This window comes from Mustela putorius, unplaced genomic scaffold (assembly GCF_011764305.1).
Source record: "Mustela putorius furo isolate JIRA1106 unplaced genomic scaffold, ASM1176430v1.1 tig00000450_pilon_pilon_pilon, whole genome shotgun sequence".
Taxonomy (NCBI): Eukaryota; Metazoa; Chordata; class Mammalia; order Carnivora; family Mustelidae; genus Mustela; species Mustela putorius.
In genome coordinates this window covers 2503238-2523052 of record NW_025421385.1, presented here as the reverse complement: position 1 = coordinate 2523052, position 19815 = coordinate 2503238, and the positions used below count along the sequence as shown (strand labels likewise).

At 57.4% G+C, this 19815-nt stretch overlaps 1 protein-coding gene across 8 annotated transcripts in view; it reads right to left on the bottom strand.

Annotated features, from left to right (window-relative positions):
• The window catches only part of RPS6KA2 (ribosomal protein S6 kinase A2), a 294983-nt gene that overhangs the window by 51570 nt on the left and 223598 nt on the right, over window positions 1–19815 (bottom strand). For all 8 annotated transcript variants that reach the window (XM_045080056.1, XM_004769583.3, XM_013044355.2 and 5 more), the window contains 5 exons: window positions 10465–10545; window positions 8491–8570; window positions 5891–5997; window positions 2647–2684; window positions 167–309 (listed from right to left, as the gene is read on the bottom strand). In XM_045080056.1, coding sequence (XP_044935991.1) covers window positions 167–309; window positions 2647–2684; window positions 5891–5997; window positions 8491–8570; window positions 10465–10545 — 449 coding nt within the window. The remainder of the gene's footprint in view (window positions 1–166; window positions 310–2646; window positions 2685–5890; window positions 5998–8490; window positions 8571–10464; window positions 10546–19815) is intronic.

The window sequence follows — 19815 nt, the reverse complement described above, 5'->3', positions numbered from 1 at the left end:
GAGCGGCGGCCTCCTGTCCGCGGGTCGCACCGGGACGCGCGGCCTGTGCGCATTTCAGGCCCCGTTTTCCCTGCCCCTTCCCAGACCTCTGGGCCACCCTGGGGACGGGACCGTGCTCTGGGGAGCAGGGACGAGAGACGCCGCCTCGGACCGGGGAGGCCGTTACCATGAGCACGCCGAAGGACCACCAGTCGGCGCTCTGCGTGTGTCCCCGCCGGTTCACCACCTCGGGCGCCATGTACTCTATCGTCCCGCAGAACGAGTAGGCTCTCTTGTCGTGGTCGATGGCCTCCTTGCTCAGCCCGAAGTCTGAAGCGAGAGAGCACAGGGCACTGCCTGAGTCGGGGAGCACCGGGACTGTTTCCCCGAGGACGCCCAGCCCACGAGCCTCCGGGTCGCCGGCGTGACTTCCACCCGCTCTGCCCCGGGCAACGCACCCTCCCCTGATGAGGCGTCCTCACGCCCCCACGGGTATGTTCCCCAACTCAAGGTCCTCCGGGAATCGGCAAAGCCCGGAGCATCTCTAACAGCAGCAGGAAACTGCATTTTGCAGAGACCGACACGAAGTCCCAGGAGCCCCGCTGTTTCCGAGGCGCAGCAGGTGGCCCCGGGCGTGCTGGTGCCGAGGGCCAGGGGGCGGGGGTGGGGGGAGGCCGCTGGCTGGAGCTGCCGGGGCGGGTTGGGAGGGAAGGGGCTGGCAGCGGGGTTCAGGCTGCTGGGGACGGAAGTCCCTGGCGGTGAGGCAGACAGGGAAGACCTGTGAGTCTGTAAGGACCGCGGGGTACTTGCTTGGTGCGCGGCGGGCGCGTCCCTCTCCTTCCCCAGAAACCCCCAGCACGTCCCACCTGCTTCCCAAGCTCGTGTGTCCACGCACTTGGCACGTGAAGGACGCAGGGAGCACCCTGCTTCTAAGGGGCGGGCACCTCAGTTCCCGCACGTTTGGGAAGGATGATCTCCGCCCGTTCCTTCCCGGACCCCGTCGGGATGGCGTGAGGCCAGTGCGGGGTGAGGACATCAGACCCCCACGGGGGGAGGCTGCTCACCCGCAGCGTGAGGGGCTCGCTCTGCACATCGGAGTGTGGGGGGTGGGCTGCTTTGCCTGGCCCAAACGGCAAATGACCACATCACGATTGATAATAGTCATAATAACAGCAGAATCCATGATTATTGAACCAGAGAAAGCCCCAGTGCGGTCATATGATCAGTAAGTTGGACACGGCAGCTCCACATACGCATCCCAGCTCCGAAGCACAAGGGTGACTTCTACGGGACACGTTCAGTTCCTCATCTGGCAGAGAACTTCTGCAGCATGAACAGAATCTTACATCTCATGCCACAGGACCCCGACGGCATGACCTCAGAGGCCAGGTGGGCTCAGGGCTCGCCGAAAGGCATAATCAGGATGTGGCATGGAAGCTCATGAGGACTTTTACAGACCGAACTTTGAGCACCGAGAGGCATGTGAAAAATACGCAGTCCATGTTTATGGCCAGGTACTATGCACTCCGCCCAGCCCCGGGGATCCACGAAGACGGGGTAAGCCCACCCCGGAGGAGACAGGGTGTGGCGGGAGGCGGGCCAGCAAGAGAGGGGCAGCGCGACCGCAGGGCCACACAGCACAGAGGACGAGGTCTCCGGCAGGAGTGCTGAGGGACGCTTTGAGAAAACCACAGGGGTTGACCAGGTGCCCCGAAGCAGCGACAAGGTTCCAGGGGAGGACAGGGGAGTGTTAGCGCAGGAACGGCCAACCGGGGGACAGGCAGGAGCGGGTGTGGAGGGACGTGAGGCAGAAGACGGTCAGCACAGCAGCTGGTGAGGTGATGGCCCCCAGAGACGCCCACACCCAAAGCCCCAGAACCTGTGAGCAGGTCACCTCACTGGTCAAAGGGGTCCTGCAGGAGGGACAGGCCACGGATCTTGAGATGGGGATTATCCTGGATTATCCCCGTGGGCCCAGTGACACAAGGGCCCTCATGTGGATTTGGGGCAGAGTCACAGAGATTCGGAAATGCTGTGCTGCTGGCTGTGCAGGGAGGAGAGGCCACAAGCCCAGGGACGTCAGCAGCTCCTAGAAGCTGGACAAGGCAGCAGAATGGGCTCTCTGGAGCCTCCAGAACCATAAGATGGAGAAAGTGTGTTACTGTGAGCCACCCGGTCGGCGGCGATGGTGACAGCAGCAAGAGGACGTAAATACAATGAGTAGCCTGGAGCTGGGGTGTGTGTTCTCAGGTCACTCTAATTTGGGGGCACCGAGAGGGGTGTGAGGTTCTCGGAGGAAGGCAGGTTCCCACGTGAATTCCCATGAGGTACCTGGAGCCAGGAAGGGGCCACAGTGTTGGGACGCGCTACGGGGACAGCCCTGGTATCTGCCCTGACCCCAGCACTGTGCGTCATCACTCTTGAACGGAACAGTGAGGGGTGAGAGTGTGCAGGGCAGGCTCTTTGGTCAGGAGAGAGGAACGGCAGGGCACCTGGAAAGTCTGAGCATTTCTAGAGGCTGTGAGGACGCGCACCAGCGTCACGGAACGGAGCTCTATGAAACTTCAGCGGTCGGCGCGTGCTGGTGCTCCGAGGGCTTGGGCTCTGAGCTGCCCCACACTCAGCAGGGCCGAGCTGAGGTCCCCAGGACACTGCTGTGTTACGAACCTGTGATCTTAACGTGTCCTTCCTCGTCCAGCAGGATGCTGAAAGACAGGGGAGAAAACAGATGCTTTACAAGAAGCCTGGGGGGGGCGGGGCTGACCTGGGGGCACAGCGGGCCAGGCTGGGGAGCAGTCCCCACACAGAGTCGCCAGCTGCGTGCAGACGTGGGCTTCGGGATTTACAGCAGCTTCTGCTGGGTCACGAGTGGATTCAGATCCATGGTGTTTGGGGTTAATGAGGCAAAAGCGGGGACCTGCAGGTTCGAGACCTCCTTTAGCCCACAGGAAGGTTCAGGAACCCTTCAGACTGTCCTGTGTGAGGAATGTGATTGAGAGGGTCCAGGACAGCCTTAGCCTGGGAGGATCTGGAGCTTCTGGAAGTTTTCCTCATCCAGGCAGGCCCTCAATGGCCAGGGGCACGCTCTTTCTTCCCACCAGCTCTCTGTGAGCCCCACCCGGCCTCTCAGGGCCGATCCAAGGTCTGCCGGGAAGCCTATGCTACCTGGGGCCTGCACATCACGGAGGCTTGGCACTCTGCGGGCTTCACCCTGTCATAGGTGCAAGCGTTTGCCCCACCGGCATGGGACACCGAGAGCATCAGCCTACAGGGCGTGTCGCCCTGCTCTTCCTGCTCTCCTACGGGAGGGCGCCCCTCATGGCAGGGCAGAGCGAGAGACACAGGCCAGCACCCGGGGAAGCCCTGCTTCCAGGCTGTCAGCCCTCAGGGTCCCCAGGGCTCCTAGACTTCCATTTCTTTATTTTTGCTGTAATTAAATCCTGTGCCATCAGCTACTGGGGGTGCCAGTCCAGCCTTAAAGAGACCAGGAAGTGAAATGGAGAGAAACCACCGCAAGGCCTCGAGGTTCATACGGGCGCCTTAAACAGGGCGAGTGGTGACGTGCTGATGCACAAGCACACGGGTGGGCCCGAGGACAAGGTGCTGAGTGCCGTGAGCCATGCGCAACAGAGGAAACATATATTCCACTTAGACGGGGGACCTAGGGCGGCCAGATCCAGAGAGGCAGAACGTCAAGGGTGCCGGGGGCTGGGCAGGGAGGTGCAGAGGGTGAGCATCTCACAGAGGCAGAGTTTCAGCTTTGCAAGATGCAAAGAGTTTGGAAAACAGACGGCACTGGTGGACGCACAGCGACGGCCCCAGAGCCTTACCCACAAAGGGCCAAGGTGCTCGTTTTCTAGGGGCGCCTGGGTGGCTCAGTAGGTTGGCCCTCTGCCTTTGGCTCAGGTCATGATCTCAGGTTCCTGGGATCGAGCCCCACGTCAGGCTCTGTTCACTGGGGAGTCTGCCCCTCCTGTCTCTCTGCCTACTTGTGATCTCTCTCTGTCAAATAAATGAATAAAATCTTAAAAAAAAAAGCAATACTCTTTTTTAAAAAGGTGCTAATTTTCTACTGTTTTTCTTAGCACAATTAAAAAAATCTGCCATGGGTTCACAAAGAAAAAAAAAAGAGAGAGAGAGAGACCCACTATTTTATTGAAACATGAAGGAAAATGTTAGAGAGCATCATTAAGATGACAATTTGTCAAGAAAGAGGTGAATGTTTTCATCTTTGCTTTTCAGTTTGACTTAATCTTTGCCCAGAAGCGAGCAGCTTTCAAGATGAATCCCCTGCTAATTCTATTTGACAACAAAATCTTCTTTCTCCAAGTCTGTGATGAAACCTTACTATCTTTAGCTGTAAAGATCCCTCTGACCTTTAAAGCGAGAGCAAAGCAGGAAGCACACTCCCGGGAGCCCGGAGCTCACAGCTCCGAGATCCGCCTCCCACAACTGCTCACCGGGGGAGCAGCGGCACCTGACAGGCCACTGTTATCCCCACGGGGATGCTGGACATAGGGCCTTGTGCAATTATTGGGACACTGATGGACGTGTGCGGCCAGTGATGTTCGACCGGGGCGAACTGCTGTGGGTCGTACGTCAAAGCTCTGCGGGATGTGAGCGTCCTGCTGGTGTGGGACAGACGCGCTCTGCATCCTGTGTGGACGCACACTGCCCAGTCGCTTCCCGTAAGCGACCAGCACGTCCAGCAAACACGGCAGCCGGGAGAGCTGTCCTTCCCTTAGCGCGGCGCCCATGAAAGAGAAAGGGCTGTGCGGCTCGGGCTGCAAGCCCACTTTCTGAGTCTTCGGTGATGAGTCGGCCTGCAGGTACGGGCTGCCGTGGGCCCAGAGCTGATGTCCCACCAGGCTCTAGCAGGGGCAGTCGGGACCTCGGCCTTGGTGGGTGGAATCCAAAGGTCTCATGGGGCAGTGAATCCTGAGTGAGAAAATCAGCGACTTCGCCTTCGGGACTACAGTCAGTCAGTCCTACTGAACCTAACATAGTGTGCACCAGTCCCACTGCTTTGTGTCAGCCCGACATGGGAATGAGAAAAAGCCTGAAATGGAAACTGTGATTTTGGAGGGAATTTCATCTTTCAATTGAGAACAGATTGCTCAAATCTCCTACGATGTTAGGGAGGATCACCGCCAAAGACATGGAAGATCTCCTTGGAAGATCTGGGAACCGGTCCTACCATCCTTTAGAAAATCTCTGCACAGGGGCACCGGGTGGCTCAGTGGGTAAAGCCGCTGCCTTCAGCTCAGGTCATGATCTCAGGGTCCTGGGATCGAGCCCCACATCGGGCTCTCTGCTCAGCAGGGACCCTGCTTCCTCCTCTCTCTCTGCCTGCCTCTCTGCCTGCTTGTGATCTCTCTCTGTCAAATAAATAAATAAAATCTTAAAAAAAAAAAAGAAAAAGAAAAGAAAAAAGAAAATCTCTGCACAGCTCGGCTGACGGCCACCGGAGATGGCCCGTGGGAGTCTTGGGAGGCTTCTGGGCTCTGCGGGCGGACGGCACATAGGGACCAGGTTGGAAGAAACAAACTAGCACCGAGGCGGCCACGCCTGAGGCTTCCCCACAGCGGGAGGAGTGGGGGTGCCGCGGCCTGCCCGGCCTTCCCCGCACAGCAGGGACGGGGCCTGGCCTGCCCCACAGCGTCGCACAAGGACCGCCGGAACGGCCGTACGGATGCGCATCAGCCACACGGGTCCAGGCACCCTGTCGGTGTGAGCAGGCGGAGCCCTCGCGGGGGGGGTCCCGCAGGAGGAGGGCCCCAGCATCCTCTCTGCTGTGCACCCCCCCGTGGGGGTCAGTCAGGGGCAGCGGCCCCCACGTGGGGGTCAGACGGGGCAGTGGCTCCCGAGAGGGGCAGCAAGCAGGGGGTGTGGAGGCGGCATCCTCACTTACTTCTCAGGCTTCAGGTCTCTGTAGATGATCCCCAGGCCATGGAGGTGGTCCAAAGCCAAGGCCAGCTCAGCCAGGTAGAACTTGACATCCTCCTCGGTGAACATCACCTAGAGAGACAGAACACGGTCGCTGGGCTTACTCTGCGGCTGGTCTGTTCTGAAGAACTCTCTCTGCCAGACGACATCAGTCACCCGCCAAGTGACTCCAATCGGTTCTGCTCTGCGGAAGGTCGCGGGCTCCCCCACCCTGCCCTGCGGCTCTGACAGAGGCCACAGGAGCTCTCTCCAGTCTGGGGATCAGGGAAGGCAGAAGAGCCGTTCCTACAAAGATGGCTCGATTAGCCCGTAAGCGGGGCACTCCGTCTCCTCCTTCGACCCCAGGCAGCATGGAGCTCTGGGCTGTATTTCTGGGTTCAGATTTTACTATGAGTGGCTGAGAGGGACCCGTGGGTGGCAGCGTCCCCGAGCCGGCATCCTGGTTCAGGCGAGCGGATGCATACACCAGGCCAGGTGCCCAGCACCGCTCAGAGCCACCGTCGGGGGGACGTTTCCACACCTCCTGTGCTTGTCAGGATCAGATGTTTCCGCACCTCTTGTACTTGCTAGTATTTAAAGCTGCCAACTAGAAAGCCAGGCTGCTATCACCGTCACTGTCACTGATGTGACTCCTGAATCCCCGCTCTGCACGCAGACACAGGAAGAACCACTGTGCCTCAGCTGGCTGCCTGGGGTGCGCAGAGTTAGCATAAGGGCCGTTTGGGGAACCGGATGGCGACCAGGGCAGGCAGGCGCAGGTGGAACACGGGGTGCTACCCATGGGGGCCAGGACTCACGGTGGCCCCGTGGTCCTGGGTGGTCACCTCGGGGACCTGCCAACCTCACTGCCCTTCTGGCCTCTGGAACCTCCTGTTGCAGCTCCCGTGCTCAACAGGTGCCCTTCCTGGCTGGGAAATCGGCTAACATAGTCTGCGGGCTGACGTGGGGTCCGATTCTGCGAGCGGTCATACTCTCTCGACTGCCTGTTTCTGTTTCTGGAGCGGCTGGTCTGCGGGTCCGTGCTCAGAGCGCGTCGCCACTCGTCGAGTTCCTGGGGCACATCTCAGGATCGTCCCCATGTATGAGTGACAAAGAGCCTCCATGCAGAAATGAAACACCCCACCATGCGCGTCCCTGAAGGACGTCAGTACAGGGACCCCCACACGCAGGACGCGGTCCGATGGCCTTGCTGAGAGAGGACGGGAAGCGGACACTTGCCTGCGTTGTTCCCGAGCGTCTGGTGCGCCCACACTTGACGACTTTGCCTTTATTCTGAGATAAAGGGTGTTATGGGAGACGCATGTTCCCCTTGGGAGGTGTTTTTTGCTAATTACTGTTGCCTTTTGGTCAGGAAGCCCAATGACAGACACTGGACAAAACCAAAGCCCACGTGGCCTGAGAAGGGAAGGGAAATCAGTACTTATCGGGGGAGAGACCGGCAGGGGCCGCTAGTTCTGCATCTCTGGGAACATGCGAGCAAACAGGCTCCAGACACCTGCTCCAGAAGAGCTCTCGGCTGAAGGAGGATCTGACGACCTCAGCCTGTATTGCAAGGACCCTGGTACATCAGTTGTGCGCGGTCTGAGGGACCTTTAAGAACCGGGGAGAGAGGGAGAGAGCCGCCCGTGGGCCCTGGGACCCCTCCAGCTCTACTTTGATCTGTTGCTGACTTTGGAGTCCATGCAGGATAGAAGGATCTCCTGGCCGTAACGTGGGAGGCCAGATAAGGGGAGAGGGCAGCTTGAACACACGGTCACAGGCAAGTAAACCAGGCTGTGCTGGGTGAGACGGCCCCAGAGGGACGGGAGACTGCGCAAGGTGCCGTCCCGACGTGCCGCGGCCTTCCTCACCGTGGTTCCTGTGAAGGAACTGCCCAGAGCCGCTGGCACTTAAGCCCCGTGCTGTTGGGGTCTGAGGCAGAAGACTGGCTTTTTCCACACCGCAAAGCAGAGAGCTCTTCACATCAGTTAGGGGCCAGAGAGCTTTCGTGTTGCCCTGGGTGACATTCTGGAACATTCCTTGTCAGGACTGTGGTCGAGGACAAGCCCCAGGCTGGAAGCGGTCGTGGAGACCTCCTCTCCGGTGCGGAGGCCCGACTAGACGTTCTGGAAGCACATCCCGGCACGTGTGGGGAGCGTGCTCACGGCACCTTCCCATGGCAGGGAGTGAGATGCTGGGGAACGGTGTCCCCGGCCGCTACCACAAGCCCGTCTCTGCTTTCATCCGCTTCCCATGGGGCAGTGCACACAGCGCGGGGGTCGGTGCTCCTGGCGCCCGGAAGCACCTGTTTGTTCCCCATCTTTCATGGACAACAGATTGCGTCTCCGTGCGACCTTGCAACTTCTCTAAAACAGATGCACGCACACACACACACACACACACACACACACACACGTTCACACCATGGAACCCCCAGAGCACGGACAACACACGCTCACACTCAGCGTGCACACCACGCACACACGCTCTCCCACTCAGCACGCACACTGACCTCGCACGTGCTCTCACCCGTACTGACGGCACGTGCGCCGCACACAGACCTCCCCCGAGCTTCACCCCGCGTACCTCTTTGGAGAGCCGGCTGAAGAGGTCCCCTCCCCGCAGGAAGTCCAGGATCAGGTAGAGCTTTCCTTCCGTCTGAAAGGCTGTGGAAGGAGGGAGGGTTGGTGTCCCGGGGGGCCCGGAACGCGAGTGGGCTGCAGCGCCCTACGTTCCAGCGAGAGGACTGCAGCCGGGCGGGGGCCCTTGTTGGGGCAGAAGTCCGGGAGAGGGTGGGCAGGAATGAGCCCGTGTCCCCCACTCTCACTAAGTCTAGAGGTCGCCGCCCCTTCTTTCCTCTCCTCTCCTTCCCTATCCCCTTCCCTTTTCAATCACAGACGGGAGGGAAGATCCTCGGAGGCACAGATCTGCAGGCTCCAACTGCTCTCGCTACGGCCACCACCCAGGCCGGGCTCTGGGCACCACCAGCCTCGTGGCGAAGAGTCGGATGACGGCCCAGTGTGGGCGAGGCTCCTTCCCTCCGTAGGGCTGTATCCCAGATGGCTCCAGCTCAAGGAACTCCATCATGTGGCCCCTTCCCTCCCAGAGCCATCGGTGACTATCAGTCCCAGGCATCGTACATAATGGCACATGGGGCCCCTGTTCTAGGTCTGAGCCGTGATGACGGGCCCACTGTTTATGCTTCGGATGTTGCCCACCATCTAGCCCGGTGTGCCTGGGTTTCTAAAAGAAAACACTAGAAACATGATACGGGTTAGGGTTTTAGAGACAAATAACCTTTAACTAAAAAATCCTTCTCAGAATTGTATAAAGTACAGATTTTATCCTCTCTCCTAGGGCTTGACAGGCAGAGGGAGAGCAAGTGTCTTTTGCTCAACCACAGAGCCAACATGGAAGACACATTTAGAAATCCTTGAAAGAGGCCTGGTTCTTCTTCAGAGAACCCCCCCCTCCGGCAAGCAACTGGAGTGCAACAGGGGTCTGGATCCGACAGCGGCGACTGTGCGGTGGCCCAGGTGGCCGTGGCAGGGGAGCGGTCAGCCCCCCTGGGCGGCTTCGAGGCAGAGCTTGGCCACCTGTCTGTGGCCACCGGGCCTTTCAGCAAATTCACACGCACCATCGCTCTTACCAGCTTTGAAAGGACAAGACACACATGTTCTACGGGGGACTGAAGCGTTTTCTGAGTCATCAGGAGGTGACCAGCACAGAGCGAGAAGCCTCTGCCCTCCGACCTCTGGGCATGGCTCACACGTTAGCCTCCTTCACTCTGTGACAATGTCGCTGACAACCCCCACACCCAGCGCCTTTGAAACCAACAAGGTAGGTTTTTGTTTTTTGTTTTTGTTTTTTACCCTGTATTTCCCTCATATTACTTATTCAGTAGGGTAGTAAGTGTTAATGCCCTCTGGCACCCCTCATTCATTATTTTTAGTTTGAAGACTTCACTGCTTCCCCGAGCAGGGTACCGACAGAAAGCAAACTCTGAGGAGTTTGTGAGGTGCTGCAGGTACGGGACCAAGAATCACAATTATTTGATTGTGTCTCATTTCTCTTCTAGGAAACAGAGACAGTGCCCTCCCCCGATAGAAAGTTTTGGCATTTTCTAGGAGTAAGGACAGTCTCTTTAAAATGTTGGAAACATAGTATTCACTTAAAATATGAAGCTGATGCCATTCTGGTTAAAGAAATTATTGGGTCATAAAGCATTTTCTTCTAAAACAACACAAAAATATGTCACAGATTCACCTCAATCTAGGCCAAGACACCCTTCATTATTATGATTATTATTTTACTACTTTATCAATGATGATAATTTACTTAGAAGCAAAGTATAGCCCCCTCACTTTAGTCTCTGGTTGAAACAGGGGATCTTGCTCCCTCAGAGAGGAAAACTGTGGAAGACATTATGGGCTGCAGTGGGTAGGCAGCCCCTTGCCCTACAGGTCAGGCCCTCCTGACCTAGTGTTGTTTCATTTTCCTTGGATTTGGGGAAGGTTGCTTAGGTCCTCTCAAAAGTAGGTTATATTTTACTCTATTTACCATAATGCAGCTTTACAATGAAAGGGTGATTCACTTCTGCCAAAATGTCTCTCTCCATCTTCGACCGCACTCGGTCCCGAACTGCAAAACAGAAACACAAAGGCTTTCAAGAGGCAGGGATGGGGTCCTAGAGTACATGGAACCTAAAACATTAGCTACAAATAACTTCCCCCAACGTTTTGTTACAACACTTTTCAAGCAGACACAAAAGCTGAAACAGTAGGATAATGATCGTCCTTCAACTGTCCGCCTAGAGTCAACACCTGTCGTCTTTCTGCCACATTTCTGGGTCTTTTCTGGGTCTTCTGGGTCTTTCTCTGTCTCTGTGTGTCTCTCTCTTCACACTTATACACATCATAGCCAAAGCTCTGACACAAAATCATGGACACTGTGACATTTGACTCTTAGCTGTTTGTGAACAGCATTTTCTAGGAGTAAGGACAGTCCCTTCCTGAACCTCTGACATGACTGTCCCCTCTAAGAAAACTGACAATCACCCCACAACATCATCCAGTACCCAGTCCACATTCAACATCGTCACCGACAGCCGTTAGTTTTCCCAATGTGGGAGCCTGTCACGGTTCACATGTTCCCTTTGGTTGTTATATTTCTTCATTCTAGACTAGAATGGTCCCACAGTTTTTTGTTTTGTCCTGTTTTTCTCAAGTTTTGTGGACTTTGTGGTCAGGCCAGACCAGGCCAGTTTCTTACAGACTGTTCCATGTTCTGGGTTTGTCTGATTGGTGCTTAACCGGCGGCTCTAAGTTCTTTATTCCCACAAACTGAGGTTAGGTCTGGAGGCTTTACAAGACTGAGGTAAACACCACCAAGTGTCTCTGAGGTGATGCCGTGCACGTCAGATGGAGCAGATGGGCTGTGCGTGATGCGGGACCCTCTCTGGAGGCCACTAAACCTGACGGAGGGATGAAAGTGACAAGTCATCAGTCTCTTCCTACAAAGACCTGCGGGTCCCTTTGTAAGTAATAAGTCACCCGCAGGGTGCTCTCTAGTATGGACTGAGCTACGGGCCCTACCACTCCTCCATTCTAGACAGTTAGCATACGCTTATGAACAACCCTGGCTTGGGTCATTAAGGGCTACAAAATGGCGGTCTTCTCATTTCTGACGGAACTGGGAATCCAGAGGAAGACTGCTTCTCTCTGTTCCTGAGGACAAGCAGGCACTAGGGATTTTAGAAAAATTAGTGTGTTTCAATCAATTACATTATTATTCTTTTTGCTGCTGACATTTTGTCCAAAGTGCATCCATCTGGGAATACAGACGGCATTCATTCTGAGGCAAAAATAAACACGCCCAATAGGATCACTGCTTGAGAAGAAGAATAAACCCCAGGATTCCCCTAAGCACATCGATACACCTCGTACCGTCCCACGAGAGCAGAGGGAGATCTCCTCCGAGTCCTACACAGGACCAGGGTAAGTATCGCTTTACCGGACCAGGCATTTAACTCACCCACATTTTGGCTTTGTGATACGTACTTTAAGTTTTCATTGGAGAAATGGTTCCCAAAGAATGACTGTAATAAAAAAAGGGGGGGGTGGCGAGCGCTCGGAAGGACGGAGCGGAAGTCGGAAAGCGCGCACAGAAGCCGGTCGAATGTGGAAAACAAAGTGCCTGTCCCTCCAACAGGAAAGCCAGGGCTGCTGCACGACCCAGCAGCTCCGCTCCTAGGCTTACGTCCCGAAGCACGGAAGCCGGGCGCTCACACGGGTGCCAGTGCACCCGCGCTCCCAGCCGCGTCGCTCACAACAGCCAGAGGAAGGGAGCGGAGCATCTGCCGGCGACGAGCAGGTACCCGACAGACGAGCAGGTACCCAAAGATGAGCAGGTACACGACAGACGAGCAGGTACCCGACAGATGAGCAGGTACCCGACACGAGCTCCGTCCAGACGCTGGCGAGCTGCTCCTCCTTAAACGGGAATAGAATTCCGACGTGTGCCGCAGCCGGGAGCAGCCCTGAACACGCCACACAGAGCCAAACCCGCCGGACACAGCGGAACGGAGACTCTAGGACTGTGTACGTGGGGTCCCTCCAGCCGTCAAACTCCAGGAGACCCACGAGGACGGAAGGGAGCCGGGGGCTGGCGCAGGGGCAGCGGACAGGCCTTCTGTTTGCGGAGCACAGTTTGGGGTCTAGAGAGTGGCGCGAAGGGTGTAATGCCACTTACAAGTGGTGACAACGGTCCGTACGCTGCTACGTGCGCTTCACGACAATTAGAGAAAACAGCCGTCCCCTCGCTCCTGGTCACGGGACAGCCTCCTGCCTTGGCTCTGCTTATGCTTCACTCTTGCTTCCGGTACCCACGCCTTCCGGGGCCCCCCTTCGCTCCAGGGCCGTGGCCACGTGCTCCTCGTCTGCCTGCTGGGGCAGGGCGGCCTCCGGCGACAGCAGCCCGGAGCGCACAGCCTGGCTCTGTCGCTCAGCGGGCAGGCTGCTCTCACGAGGTCACGGGGACGAGGACGGGGGGCAGCGTGCGAATCCTCCCCGCACACCCCGTGCTCGCGCTCACCGCTGGGGTGGGCTTGACCGGGGACGCCCAGCGCTTCCTCTGATCCTCCTCTCGGTCCGCCGCTGGTCTGCTCCCACACCAGCGCCAGGCCCTGGTGACCACAGTGGCCTCGGTGTCCCTCAGGATCAGAAGCCACGAGTCAGCAGGGAGGGCTGTGGGCAGAGCTGCAGGCCGCCCCGTGGCACCAGCACTGCCTGGCCATCTCCGCGTCCCCACGGCCCCCAACTCCCAGCACCAGAGCACCAGGCGGGGCGTAGGGGGACCTGGTTCGCCATCGTCCATGCCCTGAGGACACACAGTGGGTCCTCCCTGTCTGGACCAGTGCAGTGGGACTGCACGCTCCCCGGGCCTTAGCGAGCGTGTCATTGAACCCTGTGTTCACGGGAGAGCAGACGGGGCTCGCTGTAGAGAGAAGGTGGCCCAGGCCGGGCCGGGTGGTGCCACAGCCTTCCCTGGGGCACATCTTGCTGGGGCCACGATGCACCACTGCTGCTGGAAGCAGACTCCAGCCTCAAGGAGATCACAGACCCTCGGGACACAAAGGAGACCCAAAGCGGCCTCGGCTAGAAATGAGCTGTGGGCAAGGGACGTGAGGGGGGGACTGTCACCCCAGGACCTGCGTGGAGCACGGCGCTCTGAGTGAAGACGGTCGCTGGGCGTAACTGCAGCCTCGAATGACCGAGCCGTGAGCCCCGGGTTAAGGTCCTGCTCTCCTTGGGGGTTGTGGTCATTGCGGGCAAGCCTTTTCGGAGGTTGGGGGGCAGGATCTCATCTTGCTTTCCCGTTCATCATCTGTGCGTCGCCGTCCGGGGAGCGAGGCTCTGCTCAGTGTCCGTTCTCTCTTCCGTGTACACAGAAGACGGGCCGCGGGACGGTGGAGGGGCGGGTGCCCAAGGCACAGCACGGGCTCCTCGTGAGGCGAGAAGACACCGACCCCGGGACACGGTCGGTGGCCCTGCTCCTCAGACACGGGACCGGACGACGAAGGCACAGCGCTCCCCACCTGATCTCGGGTTTCCTTCTTCTCCTGCCCACTCCCTGTCCGCTGTGTGTCCGTCTTCTCTGTGTGGCCTGAGGAAGCAAAGCCGCGGACTGTCCCCAGTGAGGAAGTGTCCCCACAGGAGCCGCGGTGTGGACACGGCAGTGAGGGGAGCCCCCGGAGGCCTCTCTGGGCGTGTGGGAGCCGGGACGGGGTCCGGAGAAGCAGGAGGGACGCTGAGGGAAAGGCAGAGCCGTACGCTGCGGGCACGTCCCACGAGTGGCCGTGGGGCCATGGGACTGTCCCTCCTAACGCAGTTAGAAGCCCTTCGAAGCTGCCCGTCGTGTGCACCCACACATGTCCCCGCACCCCAGGCCTGGGCCGCCTCCTCACAGAGAGGAGCTCGTCGCTGCCTCCGGGCGGCCTCCCGGGGTGTCCCTCATCTCAGCGGAGCAGGCCAGGCTGAAAGGGCCCAGGGGACGGCAGTCTCCTGTCCCCTGAGGTGCGTCCTCCTCTGGGAGAAGTCTCTGTCCCACCAGCCGTCCTCCGACAAGATCCGGGGACGCAGAGGAGCTGCGTCTCCACGTTCCACGCACGCCTAGCACCGCCTCGTGAGGCTTAATCCTCAACGCTGGCTCAGAGCATCTAAAAATCTTCTAAATAGGTTGATCTTATCATTGTCTTAGATCTGTTAGGCCTGAGGAAACCCGCTTTGCCATGTACCCGAACACTGTGTTGGCATGGAAGCCAGCGGCCTAAGAAGCCTCAAGTGAAACCATTAGAAAAAGATCTTACGTTTAAATTTCTAAGGAACTGTCGAGTGATAGCGGAAAAAAATATGTATTTCTTCCCTACCTTTTACACAAAAACAAATTCTAGGTCTACTAAAGAGTTAAGTGTTTAAAAAAAAAAAATCAATCCGTGTTAATGACAACAAAGAGGAATGCCCATCCGATGTCCGGGCGGGAATCTGGTTCCTAAAAGCGACACAGAATGACAAAGGGAAGAGGGAGAGGGTGACTCACAAGTGTGAGATCGTGACATTAAAAGGCCAGTAAAGCGCGGGGACGTTGCGTGAAGCAAAAAGAAAGAAGGCCAGGAGGCTCCGTAAATGCAGGGGCCTCGAGGGAGGTAGCGACGAGCCAGCAGCTCCGGTGGGAGACGCATCCACACACCTGTGCCCCGACAGCGACTCCGCAGGTCCGCACGGTCCTTCCCGGGAGGCGGGAGGCAGGCTGTGTGCACACGGCACACACCTGGGTCAGTGCTGAGACAGCGTTCCTGACCGACCACATCTGGGGACCCGCAGGGCGGTGGTTCCCCAGAGCGGTGCCCTTGGCCATGAGCCTACGTGCGGGGTCCCCCTGCTCTCCGGCTCTGTGGATTCCGTCCAACCGAGCACAGCCCACGTTCCGCCCACCCTGGACCCTCTCCCTGCCCTGCTGGTCACTCTTGGGCCAGAGCCACGAATGGCAGAAAGGCCTGAACGGGCGGCTCTGCTGCTGGACGGGCAGCCACGGGGTGTCCTGGCGCGACAGAAGATGCGGGCACGGACAGCAAATGCGTCTCCGTTTGGCACGGGCTCTAAGCTGCCTTTGGGCAGCTCAGGGCGCTGAGGGATTTTGAGTCTTAGGACCCAGATGCACCAAAAAGAAAGCCAGGAGAGAGGCTCCCTCCATCGCTGCATCGCTACGGTGTCAGTGAGTCACAGAACTGGGGAGAGACATCGCGAGCAGAGCCAAGAAACTGTCCCTCGGCCGGAGCGAAGCGCCAGTAGCCGTCTCACTGGGCAGCTCTAGGCTGGTGCAGAACTGGGGTTCAGGTCTTGTTCTCTCCCTGGGATGTCTGTTCCTGGGATCTGACAGGTGAGTCCGGAATTGAGTGGGGCTTGCTTCTATGGACGGAAAGAGAAAGATATGCCAAGCTATTTTGAGATTCATTAATAAATCGTGCATATTGGGGATAACTGAAGCGTGTTTTGTTTTGTATTTCAACCCTGTAATTGTGGTAGCCCTGAAACGTGGAGGGTTGGGGGGTGTCGGTTTCACGGCGGGCTTTGCTCCAGACGGCCATCCACGTCCCCGGGGCCAGCGGCGACCTTCATGGGTCCCTCAGCCCCCACGGCCGTGGCAGCACCAAGCACCAAGATGAGTGTGGAGATGCCCAGAGATGCCCCCTGCTGTGAAGGGCACAGTTTCCTTCCCGGGAAAACAGGGGAGGAGGAGCACCGTGCGGTCAGCCTGCTGGAAGGACACGCGATACAATATAGAGCCGCTTTCTGGAAACGCTCTTTTCTTAGATCAGGCCAGTATCTGCGTGACTCCAGCCCCACACTCCTTTAGGCAACTTCAGATGTATCTACTCTGGGCTCATGAGGAATTTAACATTTAGGACATTCCAACCTGTTCATTTTTTTACTTAACCACTTGCTCTGTTCTGGAGTTTTAGGAGTTAGAAGGTGGCGAACAGCCCCTTTGGGGGTAACAAAATATCTCAATCCCCACAGTCCTTTGACCCGCCCCGTGCAGTGAGAAACGGAAATGCAAGCGCTGTGTCTGCCCGGCAGCCTAATGGCTTCGCACCTCGGAGGGGACAGGTTTGGAACCTCGAGGCCGCCTCTTGGAACCGACATCTCCACCCTCCACACACGTCCCCAGACCCGAGAAACGGCCAGTCGGGTCTGAGAGAGCCAGTCGGAACGGCTCGTGTAGGACGGGCGTCCCTGCGCAGGCAGGAGGAGAGCTCCGGCTCGGCTCAGCGCCGCGCCCCTGCTCCCTGCTTCCTTCCCTGCCCCCAGAAACCCACGGGTCAGAAATTACACCCCAAGCAGTCTCCCAGATGCAGACGAAAGTCTGTCCTCACACGGTACTTTGACTCTTCAGAAGTCGAATTCATAGCAAAAACGGCCTCCCGGGAGAAGGCGCGTTGCTTGTGTTCGGGGCCCAAACCGTATCGTTCTTCGTCCAGAGAAGGAAGGAAGGAAGAAGACCATCACGCAGGAACCCTGAACCGGTGACCGCGAGAGTTACCGTGTGAAGATCTGCGCCGTCCTCTGTACCAGGTTATTGAAAGAGAACGGGACACGGTGCTTAGGTCACTTCTTCACTGAAGAAACTTTTTGTGGATCAGCGTTCAGCCCGTTCCCTCCTGCCTCCACATGTACATTTACAGTAGAGATGACACCGTAATCTTTAGTTGTCGTCTTTTTCCCGCCATGTCCCGCTCTTTAACCTGTCGACAACCCAAGAAACACAAACAAACGGATTCTGGTACAAACGAACGGATGGAACCCAAGGGACCCAGGTGCCGCAGGCGACGCGCCGGTTCCCGGCCGGTGACGTCTCCCCTGGGTGCACGGTGCCTCCAGGAGCCCGAGAAAGCAGCCGGGGGGGCGTAAGGGGGGACCCTGTCCTTTCAGTTTCTGTCCCAGAACACGCAGTGGGAAACGGCTCCTAAACCGAAAGGCCTAAGGACATCAGCCGCGGCTTCCTGGTCCGGAAATGACCGCCCGGGCGTGTCGGGGGGACGGGCAGCGTCCCCAGCGCTGCCCACCGTGGGCGGTGGCGCCCGGCTTCACCACGCTAGCAGGAGCGGCACTGGGAACGTGCGCTTGCGACTTGCTTCACTGGTCCTCCCCGGGACTCGCAGTTCTCCGGTGCGAACCGGGTGACGCTGGTGAATCTGCTGGAGATGAACCTGCTCCGGCCAAGGCACGCGAGGAAGGGGTTGGCTCAGCGAGCCGCGGCGTCCTCTCCCTGCGGTGCGTGCAGACCCCTGGCCTCCTTCCGGCCATACTGTCCTCCTACGGTGTGTCCAAGGACCCCCCACCGAGGCACCGCATTGCAAACGTCACTCTCTTTCTTAAACTTCTAAATTTGAATTCAATTGATTAACCTACCCTGCATTACTAGCTTCAGCGGCAGAGGTCAGTGATCATCAGTTGCCTAGACGCCCAGGGCTCGGCACATCCCCTGTCCTCCCGAGAGCCCCTCACCCAGTTACCCCAGCCCCGCCGAGCAACCCCGTTTGTTTCCTTTGATGAAGAGTCTCATGGTTCGTCTCTCTCTGTCTCATCTTGTTTTATTTTTTCCTCTCTTCCCCTATAGTCCTCTGTTTTCTGAAGTTCCACATCTCAGTAAGATTTTGTGATGATGGTCTTTCTCTGATTGACTTGTTTCGCTCAACATAACACCCTCTAGTTCCATCCACGTCATTGCAAATGGCAAGATTTCATTTTTTTTTTTTTGATGGCCAAGTAGTAATCCATTGTGTGTATTTTTTATTTTATTTTTTTATTTTTAATAATTAAAAATTTTCTTTTCTTTTTCTTTTTCTTTTCTCTCTTTTTAAAATATTTTCTCTTTTTATTTTTTAATTTTTTTCTCTCTTTTTAAAAATATTTTATTTATTTATTTGACAGACAAGGATCACAAGTAGGCAGAGGCAGGCAGAGAGAGAGGAGGAAGCAGGCTCCCCGCTGAGCAGAGAGCCCGATGCGGGGCTCGATCCCACCTGGGATCATGACCCGAGCCGAAGGCAGAGGCTCAACCCACTGAGCCACCCAGATGCCCCTATTTTCTCTTAAGAAAATAAATCTCCATCACATTTCTGGGAAAAACAAAAAATGTATTCTTTTGTGGGGGACCATTCTGGAAAGCGGAAGCAGTGAAGACGTCCAGTCATGTGTGGTCTGAAACGCAGCTCCGGCAGGAGCACAAGGACGTGGAGAAGCGGCCTCCTGTTTTACGTGCACACGGCTCACTCTCACACGGGAAAACGACTGTACATCATCAAGCACAGGGTCCAGAGTATCTTACACATAACTTGACATTAGAGAAAGTCAAACGTGTTTTATTTCTGTTGAGAACCTAAAACATAGAGCGTAGGGAAGAAAACAAAAGCTATCGGGCACCTCAAGACTGTGCTCACGTGGCCTGTTCCTCCAGCATGACGCGTCCCTCTCGCCGCGCACATGCGCACGGACCTGGACCGACCGGGAGGCTTGCGCTCTGCGGACACCGCGTTCCACCCCCCTCTGACCCGTGTGACACGGGCTCCAGGGCACTTTCTGAAGCACACGGGGTTGGCTTCCAAACCAATGTGGAACCAGTTTGTGATTCACTACGCCGGCGCACCTGGCAGGAGCCGGGAGGTCCAGGCCAGCGCAGACGGCGTGTCCGCGGAGCCCCGGCTCGACGCAGCGACGTCTGGCTCCTTGGCTTGACGCTGGGCCTTCGGGGCAGGCGCGCGGCCACGGATTCCCCGACGGCGGCTCCACGACCCTCCTCCTCTTCCTTCCCTCTCCTCCCAGGGCAGGGCACGATGAGGTCGTATTTGAGGGAAGAAGGGGCGGTTGTGACGAAAAGGGAAAAGGAACCATTTAAGGTCCCGTCCTTGAACAACCGCCTTTGGAAGGACACTCGTTCTCTTTGGAATACCTAGGATGCGCAAGTCTGTGTTTATTTGGTTCACGAGCTCCTGGCCCGCATTTCGTGTTTCGTGTTCCGTGTCCCCAGCCAAGGGTAAGGGACGTGTGTGCAGACGACAATATGGCCCTTGCCTTGCCGCCTGGAACGAACTGCGGAGGACATCGTCTTAAGACCTAAAGAGTCATACGCTGCCCTGGCATCTCTGAGCCCCACAGAGTCCAAAGGCCTAACCGCCAGCTTCCTGCCCTCGACGGAGACCTCCCCACCCTGGGAGAAGGGCCTCCAACCCTGCGGTTTCCGGATAAGCCTGAGCAGCTGTACCCCAGCTGGTCCCTCGCAGGCTTCCGCTCCCGGCCAACGCACAGAATGACTCGTCAGGCCCAGCACGTCCTCCGCGGGCACCAGGGGTCA